The 24,627-nt window shown below is 39.4% G+C and overlaps 1 protein-coding gene across 2 annotated transcripts in view; it reads right to left on the bottom strand.

Annotated features, from left to right (window-relative positions):
- STAG1 (stromal antigen 1) overlaps window positions 1-24,627 on the bottom strand; it is a 301,019-nt gene that overhangs the window by 31,192 nt on the left and 245,200 nt on the right. For both annotated transcript variants that reach the window (XM_011958167.1, XM_011958168.1), the window contains exons 22-24: window positions 8,902-8,994; window positions 2,864-3,038; window positions 743-882 (exon numbers count right to left, since the gene is read on the bottom strand). In XM_011958167.1, coding sequence (XP_011813557.1) covers window positions 743-882; window positions 2,864-3,038; window positions 8,902-8,994 — 408 coding nt within the window. The remainder of the gene's footprint in view (window positions 1-742; window positions 883-2,863; window positions 3,039-8,901; window positions 8,995-24,627) is intronic.

The raw sequence follows: 24,627 nt of genomic DNA, 5'->3' as shown, positions 1-24,627 counted from the left end.
CCGCTACCTCGCCCGGCTAGTTTTTTGTATTTTTTAGTAGAGACGGGGTTTCACCGTGTTAGCCAGGATGGTCTTGATCTCCTGACCTAGTGATCCGCCCGCCTCGGCCTCCCAAAGTGCTGGGATTACAGGCTTGAGCCACCGCGCCCGGCCTACATATTAGTTAACTCTTAATCTGTAAGCGCCTTAGTGCAGAAATCATGTCTTACTTAAACCTCTGGCTACTAGCACATGACTCATCACACTACAGCTGTTCAGCAAAATATGATAAATCAGCTACTGTATCATAACTGGAATTGGACCATATCCAAACATGAAGACACAAGTAGATCAAATGGCACATACAAAATTCTAAATAGAGGCAAAAGAGAACATTCTCTGTGACACAAGAACAAGGCAAATACAGGAAAACTGAGAAGTATTTCCTCCCATCTGTGCCTGTTGGGCCACATCAAGAAGAGTTCTGAGCACTGCTTTTTCAGAGGGTCAGGAACAAAATGGAGCTTATGAAAGTAGCTAAAAAGTATGTTCTTTCATATAAATGCGCGAACTCCTACTCAGTGGAATGGATATAATAGTACAGACTGATAAAAAGCTTATATAAAAGAGAGAAACTTTATCATAAAATCATCCACATTACATAGGTGAAAAGCTGTCAATTTTAGCTTCTGTCTTCACCCTTTCAATTGCAAATTTCTCTGCCAGTTAGAGGAAGGAGAAAAATAAGAATATTTAACTATACCTTCATGTAGTGTTTGAAGATGTCTGCAGCTGCATGCATGTCAACAATGTCATAAATGATAAGTTTGCTGAACGCAGCAAGTAGATTCCTTCTTTTATGTAAGGCCTCAATTTTATTAGCTTCATCTTCTTCATCACCCTCTAAACACAGATTATAAATTGGTTATGAATTCTGGTACTTTATCCACATAAAACAATGCAGATAATCTGTATAATTGAAAATTAGCTTAATATTATAACTTCACAAATAGTACAAATCAGTTTTAGATGGGACAAAAACTGTTACATTAATTATTTTAGGGTGCTGTGTTTAGTTACTTATTTATCAAACACTAAATAGGTACTAAGGTTCCTATCTTCTTAGGAGATTATCATAGTAAAGACTGAGTAAGATAAGCAAACCATATGTAGTCTACCCTCCCTATCTGTGGATGCAGAACCCACAGATAGGGAGGGCTGACTATACTATACCATTTTATTTAAGAGATTTGGGCATCCATGGATTTTAGTATGAGTGGGAGTCCTCGAACCAATCCCCCACAATACTGAAGGACAGCTGTATAAAAAGATTGTTTTTCTGATACTTGTGTCAAAGCAATACTGTGAAATTATCTGTTTACCTTTAAAATGCTGTCTTCTCTTATTTCAATATTCCTTACGTGTTAATACATTCTCACAGAGAGAACACTTCTGAAAATTTTTTAAGACACAGGGAAAAAGTTTTCTTTCAGAAAAATATTTAGGGAAGAAATGGAAATATGGATGAGTTAAATTTTCAGTGCTCATCCTAAACATGGTTACATTATCAACTGAGAAACAAAATATTTTGCAAACCATGTTATGCACGTCGAAAAAAATTTTAAAGCCCTATCAAATACTTTCAAAACAAGTGTGTTTCTTTCTTAAATTTATAAGTTTCAGACCCTACTGGGTTTTCTATTTCTAATCCTAGAAAAAACATGCCAACAACACTCCAGATGATAACATTTGCTTCAGGCTCCGTACTGACCCTCTCCTGTCCTGGCCTGCCCTTATCTTCTTTTTTCTCTTCCTTATATGTATAGATTCATAAAAATAATTTGCTGGCAGTCTCTCCTTTCTACTAAATAGTTTTATTGTGAAGCATCAGTGGTTTTGACAAGTGGACATTTTTTTGCTTAAGACAAGTAGCAGGTAAATTTGTCTCTTGAGATGAAAACATACTCTAAATAAACATACTGTTTTACAGACTAGTATTTTCCAAAATGTTCTAAAAGAACAGCTCAACAGCATCAAATAGATTTGTCGATCAAATATACTTCTTACATTATTTTACAGAGCTTAAATAATCTATTTCACAAATAACCTATTCTAAGTGACACTTATTTACAACTAATCATTAACAATTCAGTCTAATATTGCTAAGTTATCACTCTGCAGGCATAGCACAATTTTCACTAGTGAGGTTTGATAACACTTTTTCAGCATTTAATACCAAACAGTTATGTTTTGTTAAGTAATACATAATGACCACTTAGGAACAGAACGGAACCTGGATACTTTCCTTTAGAAAAAGTATGAACCCGGACATAGCCAATTAGAAACAACATCTATCCTACATACACATTTGTACATGTGGGAAATGACAAATGTACACTACTACTCATTACACCATAGTTTGTAATAGTTGATGACTGGAAACTAGCCATATGTCAATTTATGTGAGATGGATTATATGTATTATGCTATATCTACATAAAGAAATGCTGTAGAGCTGTTCGAGAAAGAGCTCTTTACATAACGACAGGAAAAGATCTGAGGTACAATGTTAAAGGAGGGAGACTTCACTATGTACATTTTTATTCTTGTTGGTTTCTGAACTACTATTAACTTTTTTATTCTGTTTTGTAGAGACAAGGTCTCACCATATTGCCCAGGCTGCTCTTGAACTTCTGGGTTCGAGCAATCCTCCTGCCTCGGTCTCCCAAAGTGCTAGGATTACTGCTGCCAGCCACTGCACCCAGCCAACTTTTTTAAAAAAAAGAAATCTCGATAATTTTTAGAATTGAATTTGTTTCTTTTCTCCTATCTTTTGGGGTTGGTAAAACAAAATCAATATTGACAAGATGATAGCTACAAGTACCCATGCTCTGGTTCTCCTCGTCTTGGTCAATAAAAACGTGATCCATCACAAAACTGAGGAGTTCAGACTGGAGTCCAGTATCTGGATTAAACACCAAAGGCTGAAGGCCCTCTCTGCCACCTGTCATTAATTGATGGCTGAAAATCATCAGAAGATCACAGAGTAACATGAAAGCCTGGAATACAAAGGCAATTCATCAGCAAAATACTACACAAATGGAACTACAAGTCAACATTAATGAAAACATATGAAATTAAAACACAGTTTAACAGCAATACCATAATATAAATTTTAAGTATTTAAATTCCAAATATTTAGTTACAATTTCTAAATTTAATAAAATTACTTTTTCTCACTAAACACTTGTCTTATTTAAGACTTTTCCCAAATATAACCTATTTCTTTTACTTTGCTGTATCAACTCAAAAACAGCTCATTAAGATAGTTTGACTTGAACTTTTAAAAAATGAGTTTAAGCAAGGTGTTGATCACAGGTCAAAAGAACAAAATGAGTTTAACTTAACTCTGGAAAAAATTGATATAACAGATTATAACAAAGATTAGAAATCAATTGTATATTGCTTAACCAACTTAGCATAAAATTTGAAACTCTAATTCAACATAGTATAATTAACACTTCTAAAAATTCTAATGTTAAAAAATTCTGTCAGTATACTACTGCACAATGATGTTTCCGTCAACAATGGACTGCATATACATGATGGTGGATTCCATAAGCTTGTAATGGAGCTGAAAAATTCCTATCACCTAGTGATGTAGTAGCTACATAATACATAACCCTGTGGTGCAACACATTACTCACAAGTTTGTTGTGATGTTGTTTGTGGTGATGCTGCTGTATTATGATGCCAGTCGTATAATAGCATAGCATATACAACTTGTGTACAGAACCTAATGCTTGAGGATAATGAATATGTTGTCAGCATATGTATTTACTATACTATACTGTACTGTACTATTCTACACTTTTAATCATGATTTTAGAGTGTACTCCTACTTATGAAAAAAGTTAACTGTGAAACATCCTCAGGCAGGTCCTTCAAGAGGTACTCCAGAAGAATGCATTGTTATCATAGGATAGGACAGCTCCATGCAAAATACTGCCACTGAAGACGTTCCAATGAGACATGTGGGAGGTGGAAGACACTGATAATGGTAATTATGACACTTTGTAGGCCTAGGCTAATGTGTGTGTTTCTTTTCTTTTTTTTTTAAAGACAGCGTCCTGCTCTGTCACCCAGGCTTGCTGGGAATGAAGTTTTTGGTGTCACACAAAAAAATAATTAACACAGGAACAAATGATGAAACAAATGAACAATGAAAGTAAAGGCGAGCTTTACTTTCTGCAGAAAGGGTGCTACTCAATAACTGTCCAGTCACGAGAGCACACCGAACAAAGGAGACTGACACGTCTACCCTACTGCTTTGTCCAGTTTCCATTGGCTGGAATAGGACCTCACATTTTACACTTTACTCGACTGGCTATTAGTTTAAAACTTTCTTAATTAGGTAAGGGGGATAGAACAAAGAAAGAAAAGGAAGTTGCCCAGGGATAGTTGAGGAAGAATCTCCAAATAAGGACTGGTATGCACTATGGGCTGGAGCTTGTCTAGTTCTGTCCAGGCATGCTGGAGCAAGCTAGGGCAGCTGATTGAGAACACACACACACACACAAATAGTGGATAGCAATCTTATAGTAAGAAATTGTGACTTTTTATAATCTTTGAAGAATTTTCCCATTTCTCACAGGCTGGAGTGCAGTGACGCGATCTCGGCTTACTGCAACCTCCGCCTCCTGGGTTCAGGCCATTCTCCTGTCTTAGCCTTTCAAGTTGTTAGGACTACAGGTGCATGCCACAACACCCAGCTAAATTTTTTGTATTTTTAGTAGAGATGGGGTTTCAACATATTGGTCAGTCTGGTCTCGAACTCCTGACCTCAGACGATCCACCCACCTCAGCCTCCCAAAGTGCTGGGATTACAGGCATGAGCCACCACGCCTGGCCTGTTTCTTATTTTTTAACAAAAATGTTTTTTTAAAAAATTAAATAGGCTGGATGCAGTGGTTCACACCTGTTAATACGAGCACTTTGGGAGGCTGAGGTAGGTGGATTTCTTGAGGCCATGAGTTTGAGACTAGCTTGGCAACATGGTGAAACCCTGTCTCTACTAAAAAATACAAAAATTAGCCAGGCATGGTAGCCACACGCCTATAATCCCAATTATGTTCGGAGGCTGAGGCATGAGAATCATTTGAACCCAGGAGACAGAGGATGTGGTTATCCAAGATCACATCACTGCCCTCCAGCCTGGGTGACAAAGTGAGACTCTGTCTTAAAAAATAAATAAAAAAAGCTTCTAGGATAAGGATATACGAAAAAAATATTTTGGTCGGGCACGATGGCTCACACCTGTAATCCTGGCATTTTGGGAGGCCAAAGTGGGCGGATCACCTGAGGTCAGGAGTTCGAGACCAGCCTGACCAAAATGGAGAAACCCCATCTCTACTAAAAATACAAAATTAACCAGGTGTGGTGGCTCACGTCTGTAATTCTAGCTTCTAGGGAGGCTGAGGCAGGATAATCGCTTGAATCTGGGAGGTGGAGGTTGGGGTGAGCCAAGATTGTGCCACTGCACTCCAGCCTGGGCAACAAGAGCAAAACTCTGTCTCAAAAAAATATATATATATATTTTTTTGTACAGCTGTTTAATGTGTGTGTGTGTTAGGTATTATTACAAAAGAGTTTAAAAGTTAAAAAAATTAAAAAGTTTATAAAGCAAAATAATTACAGTGTGATAAGGTTAATTAATTATTGAAGAAAGAAAAACATTTTCTTGTTGTTGTTGAGACGGAGTCTCCCTCTTTTGCCCAGGCTGGAGTGCAGTGACTAGATCTCGGCTCACTGCAAGCTCCCTGCCTCTCGGGTTTACACCTCCTGCCTCAGCCTCCCGAGTAGCTGGGACTACAGGTGCCCGCCACCACACCCGGCTAATTTTGTTTTTGTATTTTTAGTAGAGACAGGGTTTCACCATGTTAGCCAGGATTGTCTTGATCTCCTGACCTCGTGATCCGTCCGCCTCGGCCTCCCAAAGTGCTGGGATTACACGTATGAGCCACTACGCCCAGCCAAGAAAAACATTTTAATTAATTTAGTGTAGTCTAAGTGTATGGTACATATAGAGTCTACAGTGGTGTATAGTAATGTCTTGGGCCTTCCTATTCATTCACCAATCACTCACTCACTCACTCAGAGCTACTTCCATTCCTATGGTAAGTGTACCATTTTTAAATCTTTTATACTGTATTTTAGATATGTTTAGATACATAAATACCCGTTGTATTATAATTATCTATAGTACTCAGTATAGTATTGTACAGTACAGGATTGTAGCCTAAGAGGAATAGGCTATACCATAGAGCAAAGGCATGTGGTAGGCAATACTATTTGTTTGTGTAAATATCCTCTTATGATGGTCATACAATGATGAAATTGCCTAACAACACATTTCTCAGAATGTATCCCTGTTGTTAAGTGGTGCATGACTGTATTAGAAAACCATTAATATAAAACCAGTATCTAATAAGGCCTACAAACAAATTTAATTATATAAAGAAACTTTGAATACATTTGTACACATTATAGGTATGGTGCCAAATTTGCCCTATTTAATGAATTGAGTGAAATAAATGGGTCTGATCAGTTTGTTACAATGGAAAGATTTTGTTGTGGGATAATTGAGGGCTCTGAAACCTCCCAACAATCCACTAACACTGCCCCCTCCAAAATTGATTTCTATGGGAAAACACAATTTTGGCATTTGGTTTGGGATGCCTGTATATCTGGTTGTCCAACTGCAGCAAGAGTCTTGGCAATTCACGCCCTGACAGCACAACCATGAAATATACTAAGGTATTTAGAAAGAGCCATTTGAAAAAAGGGGAGCATAAAGAGAATCCAGAGGAAATACTTTTTAACCAGAAGGCCATAGTTTTGGACATCACCAAGCAGGTATGATGCAGAAACACTGGATTTGGGGTTTAAATGGCAGAGCTAGGCCGGGTGCAGTGGCTCACACCTGTAATCCCAGTACTTTGGAAGGCCGAGGCAGGCGGATCATGAGGTCTGGAGTTTGAGACCAGTCTGGCCAACATAGTGAAACCCATCTCTACTAAAAATACAAAAAAATTAGTCAGGTGTGGTGGTGGGCGCCTGTAATCCCAGCTACTTGGGAGGCTGAGACAGGAGAATTGCTTGAACTTGAGAGGTGGAGGTTGCAGTGAGCCGAGTTTGCGCCACTGCACACCAGCCCAGGCGACAGTGGGAGATTCCGTCTCAAAATAAAATAAAAATAAAATAAAATAAAATAACATAACATAACATAAAATAAAATTAAAAAAATAAAATAAAAGGCAGAGCTGGGTATTTCTCCACAGCATAAGTGGTCTTCTGAATATTTAAAGAATAAGGTTTAGGGAAGATCATCTCTGTTTCCATTTTAAGTTAAATGCTGATAACTCAATAAAGATATTTGTCAGTATTTGTAAGAAGAGATAGCAAAGGATAAGTAATACTGTACTCTTTCACCAGATTAACTGACTCTAGCCCAATATCAAAATAAGAAATAGTATGGAAAATACACATTCTGTTTTACACAAATGTACTCCCCAATACAACAGTCTATTTAAAAAATAGTTTACAAAATCACATCATGGAAACAGTACTTCCCTGGCCCACCCTGACCCTCTTTGGGCAATGCCCCTCTGCAAGAGATGAGGAATCTATTGGACCAATGGGATATGTCCACCTGCTTACCAAACCCCACTTCTACGCCATTGTCCAAGTATAGGGACTCAGAGACTCCTTGCCCTAACAGTCCTGAGCCTGTTGTCTGAGCCTGCAAAGGCCTCTTCTTTAGGCATACTGCAGACCCAATGTACATATTACTAGGCTTCTGGGTGGTCAATGGGCAGCTGTTTGGGCAGGTGGTATGGAAAGAGTTTCAATGTGGGGCCAAACTGTTGGCATGCATGTGTTAGAAACTCTAACTGGTGTGGGAAGGAGCTGAAGGTAAGATGATAAAAGGGTATGTCATATGTCAGCTACCCACTCAAGATTCTCTGTAGAATTTTTTTTTTTTTTCTTTTCTGAGACAGAGTTTCGCTCTTTTTGCCCAGGCTGGAGTGCAATGGCATGCTCTCGGCTCACTGCAACCTCCGTCTCCCGGGTTCAAGAGATTCTCCTGCCTCAGTCTCCCAAGTAGCTGGGATTACAGGTGCCTGCCGCCATGCCTGGCTAATTTTTTTTGGTATTTTCAGTAGAGATGGGGTTTCACCATGTTGGCCAGGATAGTCTTGATCTCTTGACCTCATGATCCGCCCACCTTGGCCTCCCAAAGTTCTGGGATTACAGGCGTGAGCCACTGCACTGGGCCATTCTGGTGTAGAATTCTTAGGAGTCAAGAAGTCTACATTTCAACCTGCTCTTCCAGCTGATGACAATATACTTGTGAAAGTAAAAGGAAAGAATGTATATTATATAATGTTTGTTAGCTTGCTTTATAACATAAATATTCACACATCTACAGTCTTGTTCTAGTACAATGAACATGTGTACTAAGAACTGCCATAAAAAAAATTGTATCTTCTTTTTTTTTTTCTGAGACGGAGTCTCACTCTGTCGCCCAGGTTGGAGTGCAGTGGTGCAATCTCGGCTCACTGCAAGCTCTGCCTCCCAGGTTCACGCCATTCTCCTGCCTCAGCCTCCTGAGTAGCTAGGACAACAGGCGCCCGCCACCATGCCCAGCTAATTTTTTTTGTATATTTAGTAGAGACGGGGTTTCACCCTGTTAACCAGGATGGTCTCTATCTCCTGACCTCATGATCCGCCCACCTCGGCCTCCTAAAGTGCTGGGATTACAGGCGTGAGCCACCAAGCCCGGCAAAAATTGTATCTTCTTAATGTTCATTACTGTATTTGAGTTGATTTTATTGAGAGCTCTTACTGATAATTTCTTACCTGTTCTTTCACTGGAGTATTAACATTAGACAGGCACTGCTGGCAAACAGCCAAAAAGGATTTCACTGTTTTCCTCAATACCAACAAATCCTCCTGTAAGACACATTCAAATTTGCAAGAATGAATTACAGGATCACAGAAAACTGATCTAGAAGAAACAATAAGTGGAAAATAGCAAAACTGGTTTTTTCTCAAGGAAATTCATATAACCAAATTTAATGTTGGGAACCATTTAATGTAGTCATTTCTTAGTTATCTGTCCTAACAGAAGGGGCAGTGACACTGACACTCTAAAACAGTTAAGAGTTAGCTATGGAATACTCAGTATGATTGCTTTCAACAGATTTCCTTTATAAATATGGTTTATAAATATAAATCCTTTATAAATATGATTAAGATTGTTAGTCATTCTTGTGACACACATTACTGCTAGTAAAGTGAGGTGGCAGAGCAGCACACTGAAAAAAACTCAATTAGGCAACAAATGTGTACTGAATTTATCTTATATTCTCTTATATCTCAGCACTCTGCAAAATGTCAGGGGAAGAAAGATAAATGTAAGACAGTGCCATGCCCTCAAATAGTTAATTAACATTCTAGCAGACAGACCAATTACGGAGATGAAGTTATTGTATTAACTCTAACTGTAGCAAAGTTGGAGAAATCTTCATAGGAGGATGGGCTTTAATCTAAGGTTGGATGGGTAAACAGATTTAATTAGATGGCTACATAAGATTCCATAAGGAACATTTGAAAAGTCCAAAAGGAAATTTCAAGTCGGGTGCAGTGGCCCATGCCTGTAATCCCAGTGATTTGGGAGGCCCAGGTGAGAGGATTGCTTGAATCCAAGAGTTTGAGACCAGTGTGGGCAACACAGAAAATTAGCTGCGCATGGTGGAGAATGCCTGTAGTCCCAGTTACTGGGAAGGCTGAGGCAGGAAGATCACTTGAGCCCATGGGGTCCAGGCTGAAGTGAGACATAATTGTGCCACTGCATTCCAGCCTGGGTGACAGAGCAAGACCCTGTCTTAAAATTTTTTAAATTTATCGAGTGCCTACAACCCACCAGGCACTGGTTTAAGGGCTTACTATTATATAGTTTAGTATTTATATTGATCCTAACAAACAGTAATTATTAGCAAGGGGTTGAAACTAGGACTATCTGATATAAGAGCTCATATTCTTCTCACTAATGAGTAAGACACATGCAGATACTAACATTTAAAACAGCAATGAAGACTAATTACCTGAGCAAAGGCTAATGTAGAAACACTTAAAAAGTACTCAACTAAAACTCTTTAAGCTACTCTATTTTATACAGATGACAGCACTGAGTCTTTTTGGAGATCTTTACATCTCAAATAATGACACTTCAAAAATTACATACATATTTCCTTTTGCTAACATGAGGGTAGTATGTGTAAGAAGGAGCGAGTTTATCTTGTACACAGCAGTAAAAAGGACACCCTGTTGAGAACTTTTCATGTTTCTGCAGATAAATATCTAATAACTAAACTTCAACATTCCTGAAACTTATTTAATTTTAAACATTCAAAATACATTGACAGAAACAGATGAGGGAACAGGCAACTGCAATCTAGTGTAAGGAGTGCTATGGTAGGAGAAAACATGCGTCCCATGTTGGAAAACTTAAGTCAGAGTCAAAAGTAGTCATGAAAGAGTTCCCAAAGAAGATAACATGTAAGCTGAGTCCTGAAGGAGAAAAATAATCTAGCTACAGAAAAAGGTATTCCAGGTAACGCACAGATATTCAAAAGTGCAGAAGTGGCTAGGTGTGGTGGCTCACGCCTGTAATCCCAGCACTTTGGGAGGCTGAGATGGCCAGATCACCTGAGGTCAGGAGTTTGAGACCAGTCTGGCCAACACGGTGAAACTCCGTCTCAACTAAAAATACAAAAATTAGCCGGGTGTAGTGGCGCATGCCTGTAATCCCAGTTACTGGGGAGGCTGAGGCAGGAGAATGGCTTGAACCTGGGAGGTGGAGGTTGCAGTGAGCTGAGATTATACCACTGCACTCCAGCCTGGGCAACAGAGCAAAACTCTATCTCAAAAACAAAAACAACAACAACAACAAAAAGTGCAGAGGTGCTTTTGAGGAACTGTTAATTTATTGTAGTATAGCTGGGGTATAAATAGGGAAGACAGCAGCAAAAAGAAAAGCTAAAGAGGAATAAAACCATTTGCATTTACATAGAAGACCATTTAAAATATCAGTTAAGTCATTCAGATATTGTCCTGCTAGCAATAAGGAACTACTGAAGAAGGATTTTTAGCATGAGAGTGCTAAAATTTTGTGTAAATGACTCATTCTAAACACAATGGAGAATGATGTCCAATAGGTCAGTTAGAGTAGTCACATCTTTCGTTGAGAGCTTATATGCACCACATACTGTGTTCCCAGGACTATAAATTTACATTTCATCTTCACTCTACAAAGTAAATTGCAATATTCCTGTTTTACAGACAAGAAAACTGACATTCACAGCACCCACAGATGCTAAGTGACAGAGCAAGGATCCAAACATGGGACTCCTTGACTCTAAAGTCCATGTTCTTAATCATTACTGTGTATTTTATTGCATATTAACAAAGGCCATATGAATTTTTTTTTTTTTTTTTTGAGATAGAGTCTCGCTCTGTCACCCAGGTTGGAGTGCAATGGTACGATCTCGGCTCACTGCAGCCTCCGCCTCCAGGGTTCGAGCAATTCTGCTGCCTCAGCCTCCCAAGTAGCTGGGACTACAGGTGCGTGCTGCCATGCCTGGCTAATTTTTATATTTTTAGTAGTTAAGGGGTTTCCCCATGTTGGCCAAATGGTCTTGATCTCCTGACCTCGTGATCAGCCAATCTCGGCCTCACAAAATGCTGGGATTACAGGCGTGAGCCACTGTGCCCAGCCAGGGATAATTTAGAATGAGGGCCTGAAAATAAAATATTGGCTCTAAAGATATGGATAGATGAAAGATAAAGCACTAGAACTGATAGAATTTAGGGAGTAATCGGGTAGAGGCTGCTGCTGATTACTCCTTAATTTCTAGGGAGCTGCCTACTAGATGAATTGTGGTATTAAGTCATCAAGATAAAAAACACAGGAACAGGCCAGACATGGTGGCTCACACCTGTAATCTGAGCACTTTGGGAGGCTGAGGCTGGCGGATCACCTGAGGTCAGGAGTTCAAGACCAGCCTGGGCAACATGGTGAAACCCAGTCTCTACTAAAAATACAAAAATGAGCCGGGCGTGGTGGCAGGCGCCTGTAATTCCAGCTACTCAGGAAGCTGAGACAGGAGAGTCGCATGAATCCAGGAGGCGGAGGTTGCAGTGAGCTGAGATTGCACCACTGCACTCCAGCCTGGGAGTCAGAGTAAGACCCTGTCTCAAAACCAAAAAACAAACAAACAAAACAAAAAACAACAAAAAAAGCAACAAATGCAGTAATAGCTAAATGTTAGAGATGATGATTTTGAGATCCCGAATAGATATCTTGAAGATGTCTAGTAGGCAGCTGCATATGTGAGTTCAAAGCCCAAGAGAAAGAATATGAGTCAGAATAAGGATTTGGAAGTCTTCAGCATTTAGATGGCAACAGATGTGACAGAAGTGGATGAGACTGCTCAAGGAGAATACACAGAGAAAGGTGACAGTGAGTATCCTGGGAAATACCAATATTTGAAAGACGAATGACAAAGAAGAATTTATGAAGAAATCTAAGAAATTATCTGAGAAGCAGAAATAAAACCAGGAGAATATGGTATCCCGCAGGTAAGAAAACATTAAAAAAATGAATAATGAACAATGACAAATGCCACAGAGAGATAAAAGAGATAAGGATTAAAAGTGCCCCAGGAATATAGCAACTACGAAGCTGTGGGTGACCTTGGGGAGAGCACTTTCAATAGAGTTATGAGTGCTGAGTCAGACTGCAGTGAGCTGAAAGGAAGATAAGGAAGAAGTCAGCTCTTTCAAAAAAGTATGATTATAAAAAGTCAGTGAAAAATAGGATGGGGCTGATAGAAGTCTACAGGTTGATGATGGATTTTTTTGGTCACTCTTGACCTTTTTAATAGAAAAGATTTGAGAACGTTTGCTGAATGAATAGTAACTAAAAGAACAAAAAGCAAGCGATGCTATTAACTAGCTATGTGATCTCAGAAATATTTTACATCTCAGGATTGAAGAGTTATAAAATCTATAAACAAGAGAGTTGAACTAGGTATTCTGAGGTTCTATGTTAACTCTGATTCTGCTAAATTAACTCTAGGAAACTCAAATGAGAACAGATAGTTGTCAACCTGTAAACCTTCCAGTATTCAAAGGAACACTGTTCCATTGTTAGTACCTAAAATAGTGCTTTGCATATACTAGGTATTTAATAAATAGTTACCAAATGAAATGTTGGTATACTTAATATGGATGTTTACCACAATCCTAGGGGCACCTTATAATGTGTTCACTTCATCAAACAGTAAGTAATTATTGGGTTTTTAAGAAATGATGCTAGGAGTTACTAATGTTCCTTTACTCCCTCAGATTTCTTGATTAATATGTAAGAAAGTCTAGGGAATCAATCAGTCATCTTAGGAGTTGGAGGCAAAAGATTCCTTTAAAGGTTGAGTACAAAGCAAATGTGTCTTATGTAAAATGATTACTTCCCAAAACATCTAAAGAGTAGTACATTTAATACCACAAATAAGTAAGCAATCTACTGATGAACAGTAGTATTTTAAGAGACACTGGAAACGTGAAACAACCAAGGAAACAGAAGAAATTAAAGGCTTACTTTTTTTTTTTTTTTTTTTGAGACAGAGTTTTGCTCTTATCACCTAGGCTAGAGTGCAGTGGTGCTATCTCGGCTCACTGTAACCTCCGCCTCCTGGGTTCAAGTGATTCTCCTGCCTCAGCCTCCTGAAAAGCTGGGATTACAGGTGCCTGCCGCCATGCCCAGCTACTATTTTTTTTCTTGTGTTTTTAGTAGAGACGGGGTTTTGCCATGTTGACCAGGCTGCTCTCGAACTCCTGACCTTAGTGATCCACCTGTCCTGGCCTCCAAAAGTGCTAGGATTACAGGCATGAGCCACCACGCCCAGTCAGGCTTTCTTTATTGTTATTAATTTTTTCCTCTTGTTTCCGGTGGGGATGGACTAAAGACCTTCTTTAGCAATAAAGTTTGGCCTAGATTTGGATGCAACCTAAATATTGAGTGCTCAAGAAAGTTAATTTAATTGTAACTATATTCCAACTGAGAGAATTATGCATACTGACAGATTTGGGTAAATGAACACAGATATTGTATACTTAACAAAGTTAGCTAATCTCTTACAGTAAATCCTTTGAATAGTTGGGAAGAGAATTTAAGTTCTTGAGAATTTCAGAACTCAATGCTTTTATTCATCCACGTCATGATGTTGGCATGTTACTGTACTTCATTTAAGTAGTGGGAATTATGATTCCCAAGACTGTGATTTTGCTCAAGTTGAGGAAGGCTGCCATTCCTGGGTCATATGGTAGTAAATATCTATAAATTTTCAGGGTGTTATATCAAGATTTTGATACTAGTTCAGAATTTGCCAATTTAAGACTCCAGTATTAAGAAAGCAAAGATGTCTCATAGAGTGAGCTTTCGTCTTAACACCCCTTAAAGAACAATAGATAATATTCAAGAGAAAAAGAAATATAAAAAGATTTGGAATAGGGCAAATTATAAGAGCTTGTTCTAAATAGGTGAAAATTAGCACATTTACTATGAATTATTTTAAAATATAAATCACTGGCTGCTTTTTAATTTGAAAAAAGTTACATTCCTTATATTATGGATACTGTCACTTCTCAACTGCTATAATAGCTGTAATTCATAATGAAAAAAAGTAAATATGCTTAACTTACTTCATTTTATCTGGGCCAGAATGCAATAATAAAAGTTAACATTTATCCACACTGACTACTTGCCAGGCACTAATCTAAATTTTTCACAGATTAACAACTGATCCTTACAACTGTGATAGGTATTGGTATGATCACCTCCATTTTACATATAAAGAAACAGGCATGGCCGGGCGCAGTGGCTCACGCCTGTAATCCCTGCACTTTGGGAGGCTGAGGCAGGTGGATCACGAGGTCAAGAGATCAAGACCATCCTGGCTAACGTGGTGAAACCCTGTCTCTACTAAAAGTACAAAAAATTAGCTGGACATGGTGGTGGGCGCCTGTAGTCCCAGCTACTTGGGAGGCTGAGGCAGGAGAATGGCATGAACCTAGGAGATGGAGCTTGCAGTGAGCCAAGATCACGCCACAGAACTCCAGCCTGGGCAACAGTGCAAGACTCCGTCTCAAAAAACAAAAACAAAAACACAGGCACAGAGATGTTAAGCGACAGGCCCAAAGACACACAGCCATTAAGTAGCAGAGTGAAATAACAAAAGCAGTCTGCCTCCAGACTGTGGTCTTAACCACTATGCTATAATGACTCTTTAATATGATAAAATTAATATGTGGCAACTTGCAGAGACAGGCAGCATTATGAAAGTAAGAAAATTGGCCAGGTGTGGTGGCTCATGCTTATAATCCCAGCACTTTGGGAGGCTGAGGTGAGTGGATCACCTGAGGTCAGGAGTTCGAGAACAGACTGGCCAACATGGCAAAACCCTGTCTCTACTAAAAATACAGAAATAGCCAAGTGTGGTGGCACATGTCTGTAGTCCTAGCTACTCTGGAGGCCGAGACAGGAGAACCACTTGAATCTGGGAGGCGTAGGTTGCAGTGAGTGAAGACTGCACCATTGCACTCCAGCCTGGGCAACAGAGCAAGACTCTGTCTCAAAAAGAAAAAGAAAAAAGGAAATTTGAGGCCAGGCATGGTGGCTCACACCTGTAATCTTAGCACTTTGGGAGGCCAAGGTGGGTGGATCACTTGAGGTCAGGAGTTTGATACCAGTCTGGCCAAAAAGGTGAAACCCCATCTCTACCAAAAATACAAAAAATTAGCCAGACGTGGTGGCACATGCCTTTAATCCCATACTCTGGGGGCTGAGGCAGAAGGATCACTTGAGCCTGGGAGGCGGACGTTGCAGTGGGCTGAGATTACGCCACTGCACTCCAGCCTGGGCAACACAGTGAGACTCCATTTCAAAAACAAAAGTAAGAAATCTGAAAGCTGAATTACTCAAATATATTTATATATAAACAAAAAAGCCAGTTAACTCACTAGACATTGAAAAAGAATAATACAAGAACAAGTTATGCTGATTATACAGAATGTCATTTTAAGAAACTAGAATACAACGAATTTTACTTCCACAAATCCCCTTTCTAGCCAGATTACCTGGATTATAGGAGTGGGAACTGAAGCTAACGGGTGAATACAGAAGAGTAATCTATGCTATTTTATCTAACTTCTCTTAGTCCATATAAACTGTCCTTAAATTGGTGCTTCCTTTCAGATTTCTTTTTCCTAAATGAAACCACTATTTTATCTTATTTTTAGAAAGCAGCATGGCATCAAAAGCACTTTTTCTGGCTAGGTGGGGCAATTCACACCTATAATCCCAGTACTTTGGGAGGGGGAGGCAGGAGGAAAGCTTGAGGCCAGGAGTTCAAGAACAGCCTGGGCAACAAAACAACATCTGTCTCTACAATATATCAGCCAGGCGTGGTGACATGCACCTATAGTTCCAGCTACTCAGGAGGCTGAGGCGGGAGGATCTCTTGAGCCTGGGAGATGAAGGCTGCAGTGAGCCACGACTGTGCCATTGCACTCTGGCCTGAGCAACAAAGTGAGACCTGTCTCTGAAGAAAACCAACTTTTTCCTAGAGAAGCTGTGGAAAGGAATTCAGATGTCTTAAGTAGTAAGATCACACTGAGATGTAAATCATGATATCTTGGTTATATTTTGTATCCATTTTGCAAGTAGCTTTATTAGACTGGATAAGGTTTTTTGCTTCCTGGTAGATCTAGTGAAACCGAGAACTAGAAGACTGAAACCTACATATACCCATATATAAAAGGCTAAAATAGTTTCAGTTTACCAATGATCTACTGACCAAGATAAGAGGAGAAACCTCTTGAAGAGACAGGGTCCCACTATGTCTCCCAGACTGGAGTGCAGTGGCACAATCATAGCTTATTGAGGCCCTGACCTCCTGGGCTCAAGTGATCCTCTTCTCTCAGCCTCCCAAGTGGCTGGGAATATAGATGTGTGCTATCACACCTGGGCTAACTTTATATTTCTTGTAGAGACAAGGTCTTGATATGTTGCTCAAGCTGACTTTGAACTCCTGGGCTCCAATAATCCTCCCGCCTCGGCCTCTCAAAGTGCTGGGCTTACAGGCATTAGCCACCATGATTGGCCAAGAAGAGAAATCTCTTCAACAAATTAAGCTGATGTTTTTAAAACCCAGACTTGGCCCGGCACAGTGGCTTATGCCTGTAATCCGGGCACTTTGGGAGGCCGAGGTGGGCGGATCACAAGGTCAGGAGTTTGAGACCAGTCTGGGCAATATGGTGAAACCCCGTCTCTACTAAAAACACACACAAAATTAGCCGGGCATGGTGGTACACACCTGTAATCCCAGCTACTCAGGAGGCTGAGGCAGGAGAATTGCTTGAATCCGGGAGGCAGAGGTTGTGGTGAGCCAAGATCACACCACTGCACTCCAGCCTGGGTGACAGAGTAAGACTCCGTCTCAAAAATAAATAAATAAAAAAAATAAAATAAAATAAAATAACAGTCTTGTCAGCAAGATACCAACAATGAAGAACCCTACATATGGAAGGCACAATTAAGATGGTGAATTTATCATATAAGCTATGTTAGAAAGAAGCTTTTTCCTAAAGGCACAAAGGCTCAAATCTGACATCTTAGGGAGAAAAAATATCTTAAATGTAGACTGCCCCGTAACAGCAAACAATATTATAGTCAGTGAGGAAAGGTAAGGGAGTTTAATTCCTACACACACACACAAACAGAAGTATACAGATTTTAAATGTGTCATTCCTTTTAATTTTCTTCTATAATAGTAGCCAGCACTACAGGCACACACCACTATGCCTGGCTAATTTTTTTTTTTTTTTTGTATTTTTTTTGTAGAGACCGGGTACCACCATGTTGCCCAGGCTTTGTTCCAAAATTTTACGTGCCTAGTGGAGGACCAAATTTAGTTGTGTTTTCATCCATAACTATGAAATACTGTTAAGATAATCACAGTCAGAAAATGAAGCCATGGAAAAACTAATTAGTAAACACATAAAACTTTAGCTCAACATTATCTGACAAATAGAGATTTTTGGAATGGGCAGAAATAAAACAGTAAAGTAGCAAAACAAGGACCCAGACCAGATAAAAATTCTCAGAATACAAAAATAAAGCCTGCTAAAAATTTAGTGATCAATTTTCATGATGAAAAGGAGGCACAAAACTAAACTTCTGCTTACCCAGAATAGGCAAACACAGTTTTCTAACTGACAAAGTTTGGTAAACAAGGCCAAGAAGTTAACTTATTAGGCCACTGGTTGGCAAATCTTTTGTGTTAAGGATCAGATAGTAAATATTTTAGGCTTTGCAGGCCATATAGTCTGGATCCAACTACTTAACTGTCAGCGTAGCATGAAAGTAGTCCTAGATAGTATATAAATGAATAAGCACAGTTGTGTTCCAATAAAACATCATTTACAAAAACACATCAGGTCAGATTTGGCCCATGCTCTGAAGTTTGTTGAGCCTGTTCTGAGCTATAAAGATCTTCAGAGACAAACTGTATTGTTTCTTTCTACCTACCACAGTGACTAATATACAACAAGGCTCATTAAGTTACTTTTCACCTGAAGTAAGTCATTATCCATACTATATATAAAAGAGAACTAAATTTATTCACTTGGAACAAGTGACAAAAAGAACAAGACACAAAAGGCCGCACCATGTGGAAGGGTAAACACTATGCTCTATTTCCGAGATTGTTTTCTTGTAAGAGTAATTGCTACTGGCATCTTTCTTCAGAAGAATAGGGGGAGAGTGTGCAACTTTTGTGAATATACAATAAAACGACTATTGGATATTTAAACCCCAAATGTAATACCTAGTTTTCAGTGTTGTTGCTGCTCTTGGCGATCTGAATCCCCACCTGCTGACTCCTGCCATTGCCTCAAAGGCTAATCCACTTATGATCCAGGAACCCTTAAGCTGCCTACTGTAGTTCCAAAACATCTTCTGATTTCTTTCCTGTAGTATACAAAGATGAAGGAAGCTAAAGAAGGAGTCAGAGGAACAGGGGAAAAGTAGTGACTGTTAGGACCAAAGTCAGAGACTTGAATACCCAAATTATCCCAAAAATTCAGATGGAGGACTAAATCTGTCACACTGTATCCCAAACCTACACTACCCATCAAGTATGTTTATATATGCCCATAGCCTCAGGCAAAAGTTCAATAGTTCATTTTGGTTTGGGCAAGGGAGAAGATTACCAAAGCAAAGACTATGATTTAATGCCAACAAAATAACCTTTACTGTTAATTCAAACACTTCTTTCAATTTAATCTTCTCAACAAACCTATCCAGTGGTGAGTATAATTCTCATTTTATATATCAGGAAAGTGAAGCTCAAGGTGAAGTACCTTGCTTATCTTGCCACAGGTGGTAAAGAAGCGGAGTTTTAACTGCAAAGACCATGCTCCAACACACACAAAAATGCTGGAAACAGAAGAACTGGGAGCTGCTGCTTTTTTTTTTTTTTTTGAGACGGAGTTTCGCTCTGTTGCCCAGGTTAGAGTGCAGTGGAGTCATCTCGGCTCATTGTAACCTCCGCCTCCTGGGTTCAAGCGATTCTCTTGCCTCAGCCTCCTGAGTAGCTGGGATTACAGGCATGCGCCACCACGCCTGGCTAATTTTTGTATTTTTAGTAGAGACAGGGTTTCAGGCTGGTCTTGAACTCCTGGCCTCCAGATCCACCCACTTCGGCCTCCCAAAGTGCTGAAATTACAGGTGTGAGCCACCACACCGGCAGGGAGCTACTTATATAGATAAATTGTGTAAGCAACAAGAAGTCATTTAACAAACAACCTAGTAACTGTTACTTATTAGGAAAAAAAATTTTTAATGAAAAACCTACTGTAGTAAGGAAAATGCATTACTGTACCACTTAGGGGATATTAAGCAGGATAAGAAACCTATTTCTTTTTTACTCAAATAAATAACCTGACAGGAAAGGAAACTTCATCAATTTTGGTGGAGGAAATCTCAAATCTCTGTACTAGAAAGTGTTATGTTGTCTAAATATTCTTTTTTTATACATAATAACTTTAAAAAACAGAGATGGGATCTCACTATGTTGTCCAAGTTGGTCTTGAACTCCTGGCCTCAACCAATCCTCCTGCCTCAGCCTCCCAAGTGTCTAAATATTCTTAATATTGTTTTAGGCTTCTGATAAGCTTAGTGAAAACATATTTTTACAATGTAATACTTGTTATTTAGAATTAATCTTCTTGGTCCTACCTTGTTACTTAGATCATGAAGTATTAAATGTCTTAAGGAGTTTGCGTATTTGTAAACTAGGCTACTGTCTCTTAAGAGGTAAAAACAGCATTCATTGTGGACAGACTAGTGAGGCTGAGGGGGCCTTATACTTTATTTATTTATTTATTTGATTTTTCAGATTGAGTCTCACTCTGTTGCCCAGGGTGGAGTGCAGTGGCGTGATCTCCGTCTCCTAGTTCAAGCAATTCTCCTGTCTCAGTCTCCTGAGTAGCTAGGACTATAAGCACACACCACACACTTGGCTAATTTTTTTGTATTTTTAGTAGAGATGGGGTTTCACCACATTGGTCAGGCTGGATTTATTTATTTTTATCATTATTCTTTTTTGAGATGGATTCTTGCTTTGTTGCCCAGGCTGGAGTGCAGTAGTGCCATCTCGGTTCACTGCAGCCTCCACATCCTGGGTTCTAGCAATTCTCCTGTCAAGGCCTCCCGAGTAACTGGAATTACAGGTGTGTGCCACCACACCTGGTTCATTTTTGTATTTTTAGTAGAGATGGGGTTTTACCACGTTGGCCAGGCTGGTCTCAAACTCCTGACCTCAGGTGATCTGCCTGTCTTGGCCTCCCAAAGTGCTGGGATTACAGCTGTGAGTCACTGCGCCTGATCTTATGCTTTTTATTTTGAGACGGAGTCTCACTCTGTCGCCCAGGCTGGAGTGCAGTTGCATGATCTTGGCTCACTGCAACCTCTGCCTCCCGGGTTCCAGTGATTCTACTGCCTCAGCCTCCAGAGTAGCTGGGACTACAGGTGCCTGCCACCAAGCCTGGCTAATTTTTTATATTTTTGGTAGAGATGTGGTTTCACCATATTGGCCAGGCTGGTCTTGAACTCCTGACCTTGTGATCTGCCTGCCTTGGACACCCAAATTGCTGGGATTACAGGCATGAGTCACCGCGCCTGGCCCCTTATGCTATTTTTAAAGAGGGGATTCCCTACCAGGAAGTAAACCTCTATATCCAGAGGCCCAGGAATAGGGCTGCAAACACAACGTGATATACTTAATGGAATGGTGAAACCATGACTGTAAGTTATTTTCTAAATTGAAGATATTTACTTCTGGTTTTCAGAGGATTTTAAAATATTGGGTTGAATATAATTTTGGAGAAGTTCTGAATTTGGTATAAAGAGACAACTACTTTTACATTCCAAATTCTTTTAAATGAATATTCTGAGAGCTGAATATGAAATGGATATTAAACAAGACCTGTATCTTTCTCCTCTTAACTTTTCTAGACCAGCCAATCAGGCACTTGTGATTGGACATAATATTAACAGGAACACATGTATTAAAGAACAACTTTGGAGTCATGGAATGACCGAAAGGAAAGGCTTAGAACTAACTAATAGAACAGAATTTCTAATAAATAAAAGGTGGGGGAAAAGATTCTCTAAGAAAAGAAGTGAAATAAAATGGTTACATGCAACCAAAAATTTGTTCCTACAAGGATCACTATTATTTCTCATGCTTGGTTCCACTCCCTTCCTCTCAAAGCAGTTAACTCTGCAGATAGGGAGTTGCTATCTGTATTTTGTTATTACAGGAATTCTGGGCCAGGACTCTAGTGAGCTATCTCTTACTCACTGCTATTCTGAAGGAATGGGTAGGGAAGAGGAAAGAAAGAGCGACAGAAAGCAGCCTGTAGATTTTTACACATCTGAGCCTATTTCTAACACATTTGTAGGAATGCATGTTTGAGGGAAGGACAGCAAGGTTAAACACGTCTTCTCATGGGGTTTGGCCACTATCAGTCCCACCTTCACCCTTACTGCTCTTTTCTCCAGTGTGTTTGAAGGTCAACAAGTTGGAATTTTCAGAGGAGAACCTTCAGTCAAGACAGTGATGGAAGGACAAATTTTACAGGTAAAAAACTCAATAATGATTGGACTTGTAGCTACCTAGGGTATACTGACTTTCTTTGACATAAAGGATTTGAAACAGGGTGAGGGTCCAGAGGTAGGGATGTTTGGCCCAGGTCCTCCCTACTGCAGTCTAGAATAGAAACATGCAGGGTAAGGCAGAGAGTAGCACAAATATAAGACTATAGAAAGCAGAACAGCTCCTCCCAGGAGAGAAATAAAATAAGGATAAATTCTAGATCTGCAGGCCAAAGAAGGCAATAGGGGCATTACTTTAGCCCTCTTTTTTTTTTTTTTTTTTGTGACAGAGTCTTGCTCTGTTGCCAAGCTGGAGTGCAGCACCACGATCTCAGCTCACTGCAACCTCCACCTCCTGGGTTCAAGCGATTCTCCTGCCTCAGCCTCCTGAGTAACAGGTGTGCACCACCACGCCCAGCTAATTTTTGTATTTTTAGTAGAAACGGGGTTTCACCATGTTGGCCAGGATGGTCTCGATCTCTTCACCTCGTGATTCGCCCACCTCGGCCTCCCAAAGTGCTGGGATTACAGGCATGAGCCACCGCGCCCGGCCCATTTTAGCCCTAACTCTTATTAGCCTGGCTCTTCAAATGTCTTTGTATATGTCCAGAAGGAGCTGAAGGAAGAATGATGTTTTCTCCTACAAAGAAAAAATGAAGGTTGCTTCTACAGGACCAGCACTAGGGGGCACTGGAGCAAAGTATACTGAGCATGACCTGTAAGATTGCCCCAGAGCTTCCAACTCTGGGAATTAGGGGAACAGAGGAAATACCCATTGGTGAAACCTAGTGCACTTCCATTTCAAATAACGATCGAAGCTTTTTCTTAATACAGTCTTCTCATAAACTTCATTTAATAGTGTTTACTGTTAAGTTAAATTCTAACTTGAATTTAAACTTCAATTGTAACTACCACTCATAATCTCCTGAGTGACAGTGTTCATGACAATAGAAAAGAAAAAAATTTTTAGAAAAGTACACTTTAAAAAGCAATTTGGCAGTATGCATCAAGAATCTTAAAAGTATACACAATCATTGACCTAGCAATTCCATTTCTAAGAATATAATACAAGATGAAACAATGAAAAACATAGAACAAGCTTTTTGCACCAGAATGCCCACCACAGCATTAATTTTATTAGTAGAAATATTTAAACCCAAATATCTAAGAGAGGAGAGGTAAAATAAATTATGGTATAGCTACACAATAGATTATGCATATATTAAAAATATTCTCTATAAACTTTTCTTAATAACTGAAGAAAATGTGTTAACTGAAGATACAAATTGAAAGTACATTATAATCTCAATAAAATTACAAATATATTAAAGAAAAAGTACTAAAGAGAATACACCAGGCTGGGTGCAGTGGCTCATGCCTGTAATCCCAGCACTTTGGGAGGCTGAGGCAAGTGGATCACAAGGTCAGGAGATCGAGACCATCCTGGCTAACACGGTGAAACCATCTCTACTAAAAATACAAAAAATAAGCCAAGCATGGTGGCATGCGCCTGTAGTCCCAGTTACTGGGGAGGCTGAGGCAGGACAATCGCTTGAACCTGGGAGGTGGAGGTTGCAGTGAGCTGAGATTGCGCAACTGCACTCCACCCTGGGTGACAGAAAGAGACTCCATCTCAAAAAAAAGAAAAAGAAAAAAGAAAATACACCACAACATTAACAGTGGTTATCTACAAGTGGTAAGAGTCAGTTTTATTTTGTCTGCATTACTATTTATGTATTTCTTCTTTTATAATGAACATATGCTCAAGTAGGAGAGCTGAAATTTATGAGAACTCTACCTTGTATTTTATACCAAAAAATAATAAGCATATTTTATTAATAAAAATATAAGCGACCTCTTGAGAGATTTAAATGTTTCTATAAATGTATTAATGATTACAGAAAGAAAAACAGATAGTGGTTGGCTGGCTTGCTCCCTCACTATCTGAATGACCCATTTCATTTTAACATTTTCTCAACAAAATAAAACAAAATTACTTTATGTAACAAACTTTCAAGTTGCTTCTAAATGACTGACATTACAAATATTAAATATATTTAACATATACAAGTATCTCAATATCGACCATATTACATTTAAACTTCAGGAAAAAAAGGGGAAAAAATGGATAGAGTTTTAGGTGCATTATCACAGAAGTCCTCCATATACTGTTAGTCCTGGCATTACAAACTGAGCCAACTTTTGTAAAAATACAAAAATTAGTCAGACATGGTGGTAGGTGACTGTAATTCCAGCTACTCAGGAGAGGCTGAGGCAGGAGAATCCTTTGAACCTGGGAGGCGGAG

The sequence above is a fragment of the Colobus angolensis genome, unplaced genomic scaffold (assembly GCF_000951035.1).
Source record: "Colobus angolensis palliatus isolate OR3802 unplaced genomic scaffold, Cang.pa_1.0 Scaffold46, whole genome shotgun sequence".
Taxonomy (NCBI): Eukaryota; Metazoa; Chordata; class Mammalia; order Primates; family Cercopithecidae; genus Colobus; species Colobus angolensis.
The sequence above is the reverse complement of the archived record's forward strand: the minus strand, read 5'-3'. Positions and strand labels throughout refer to the sequence as shown.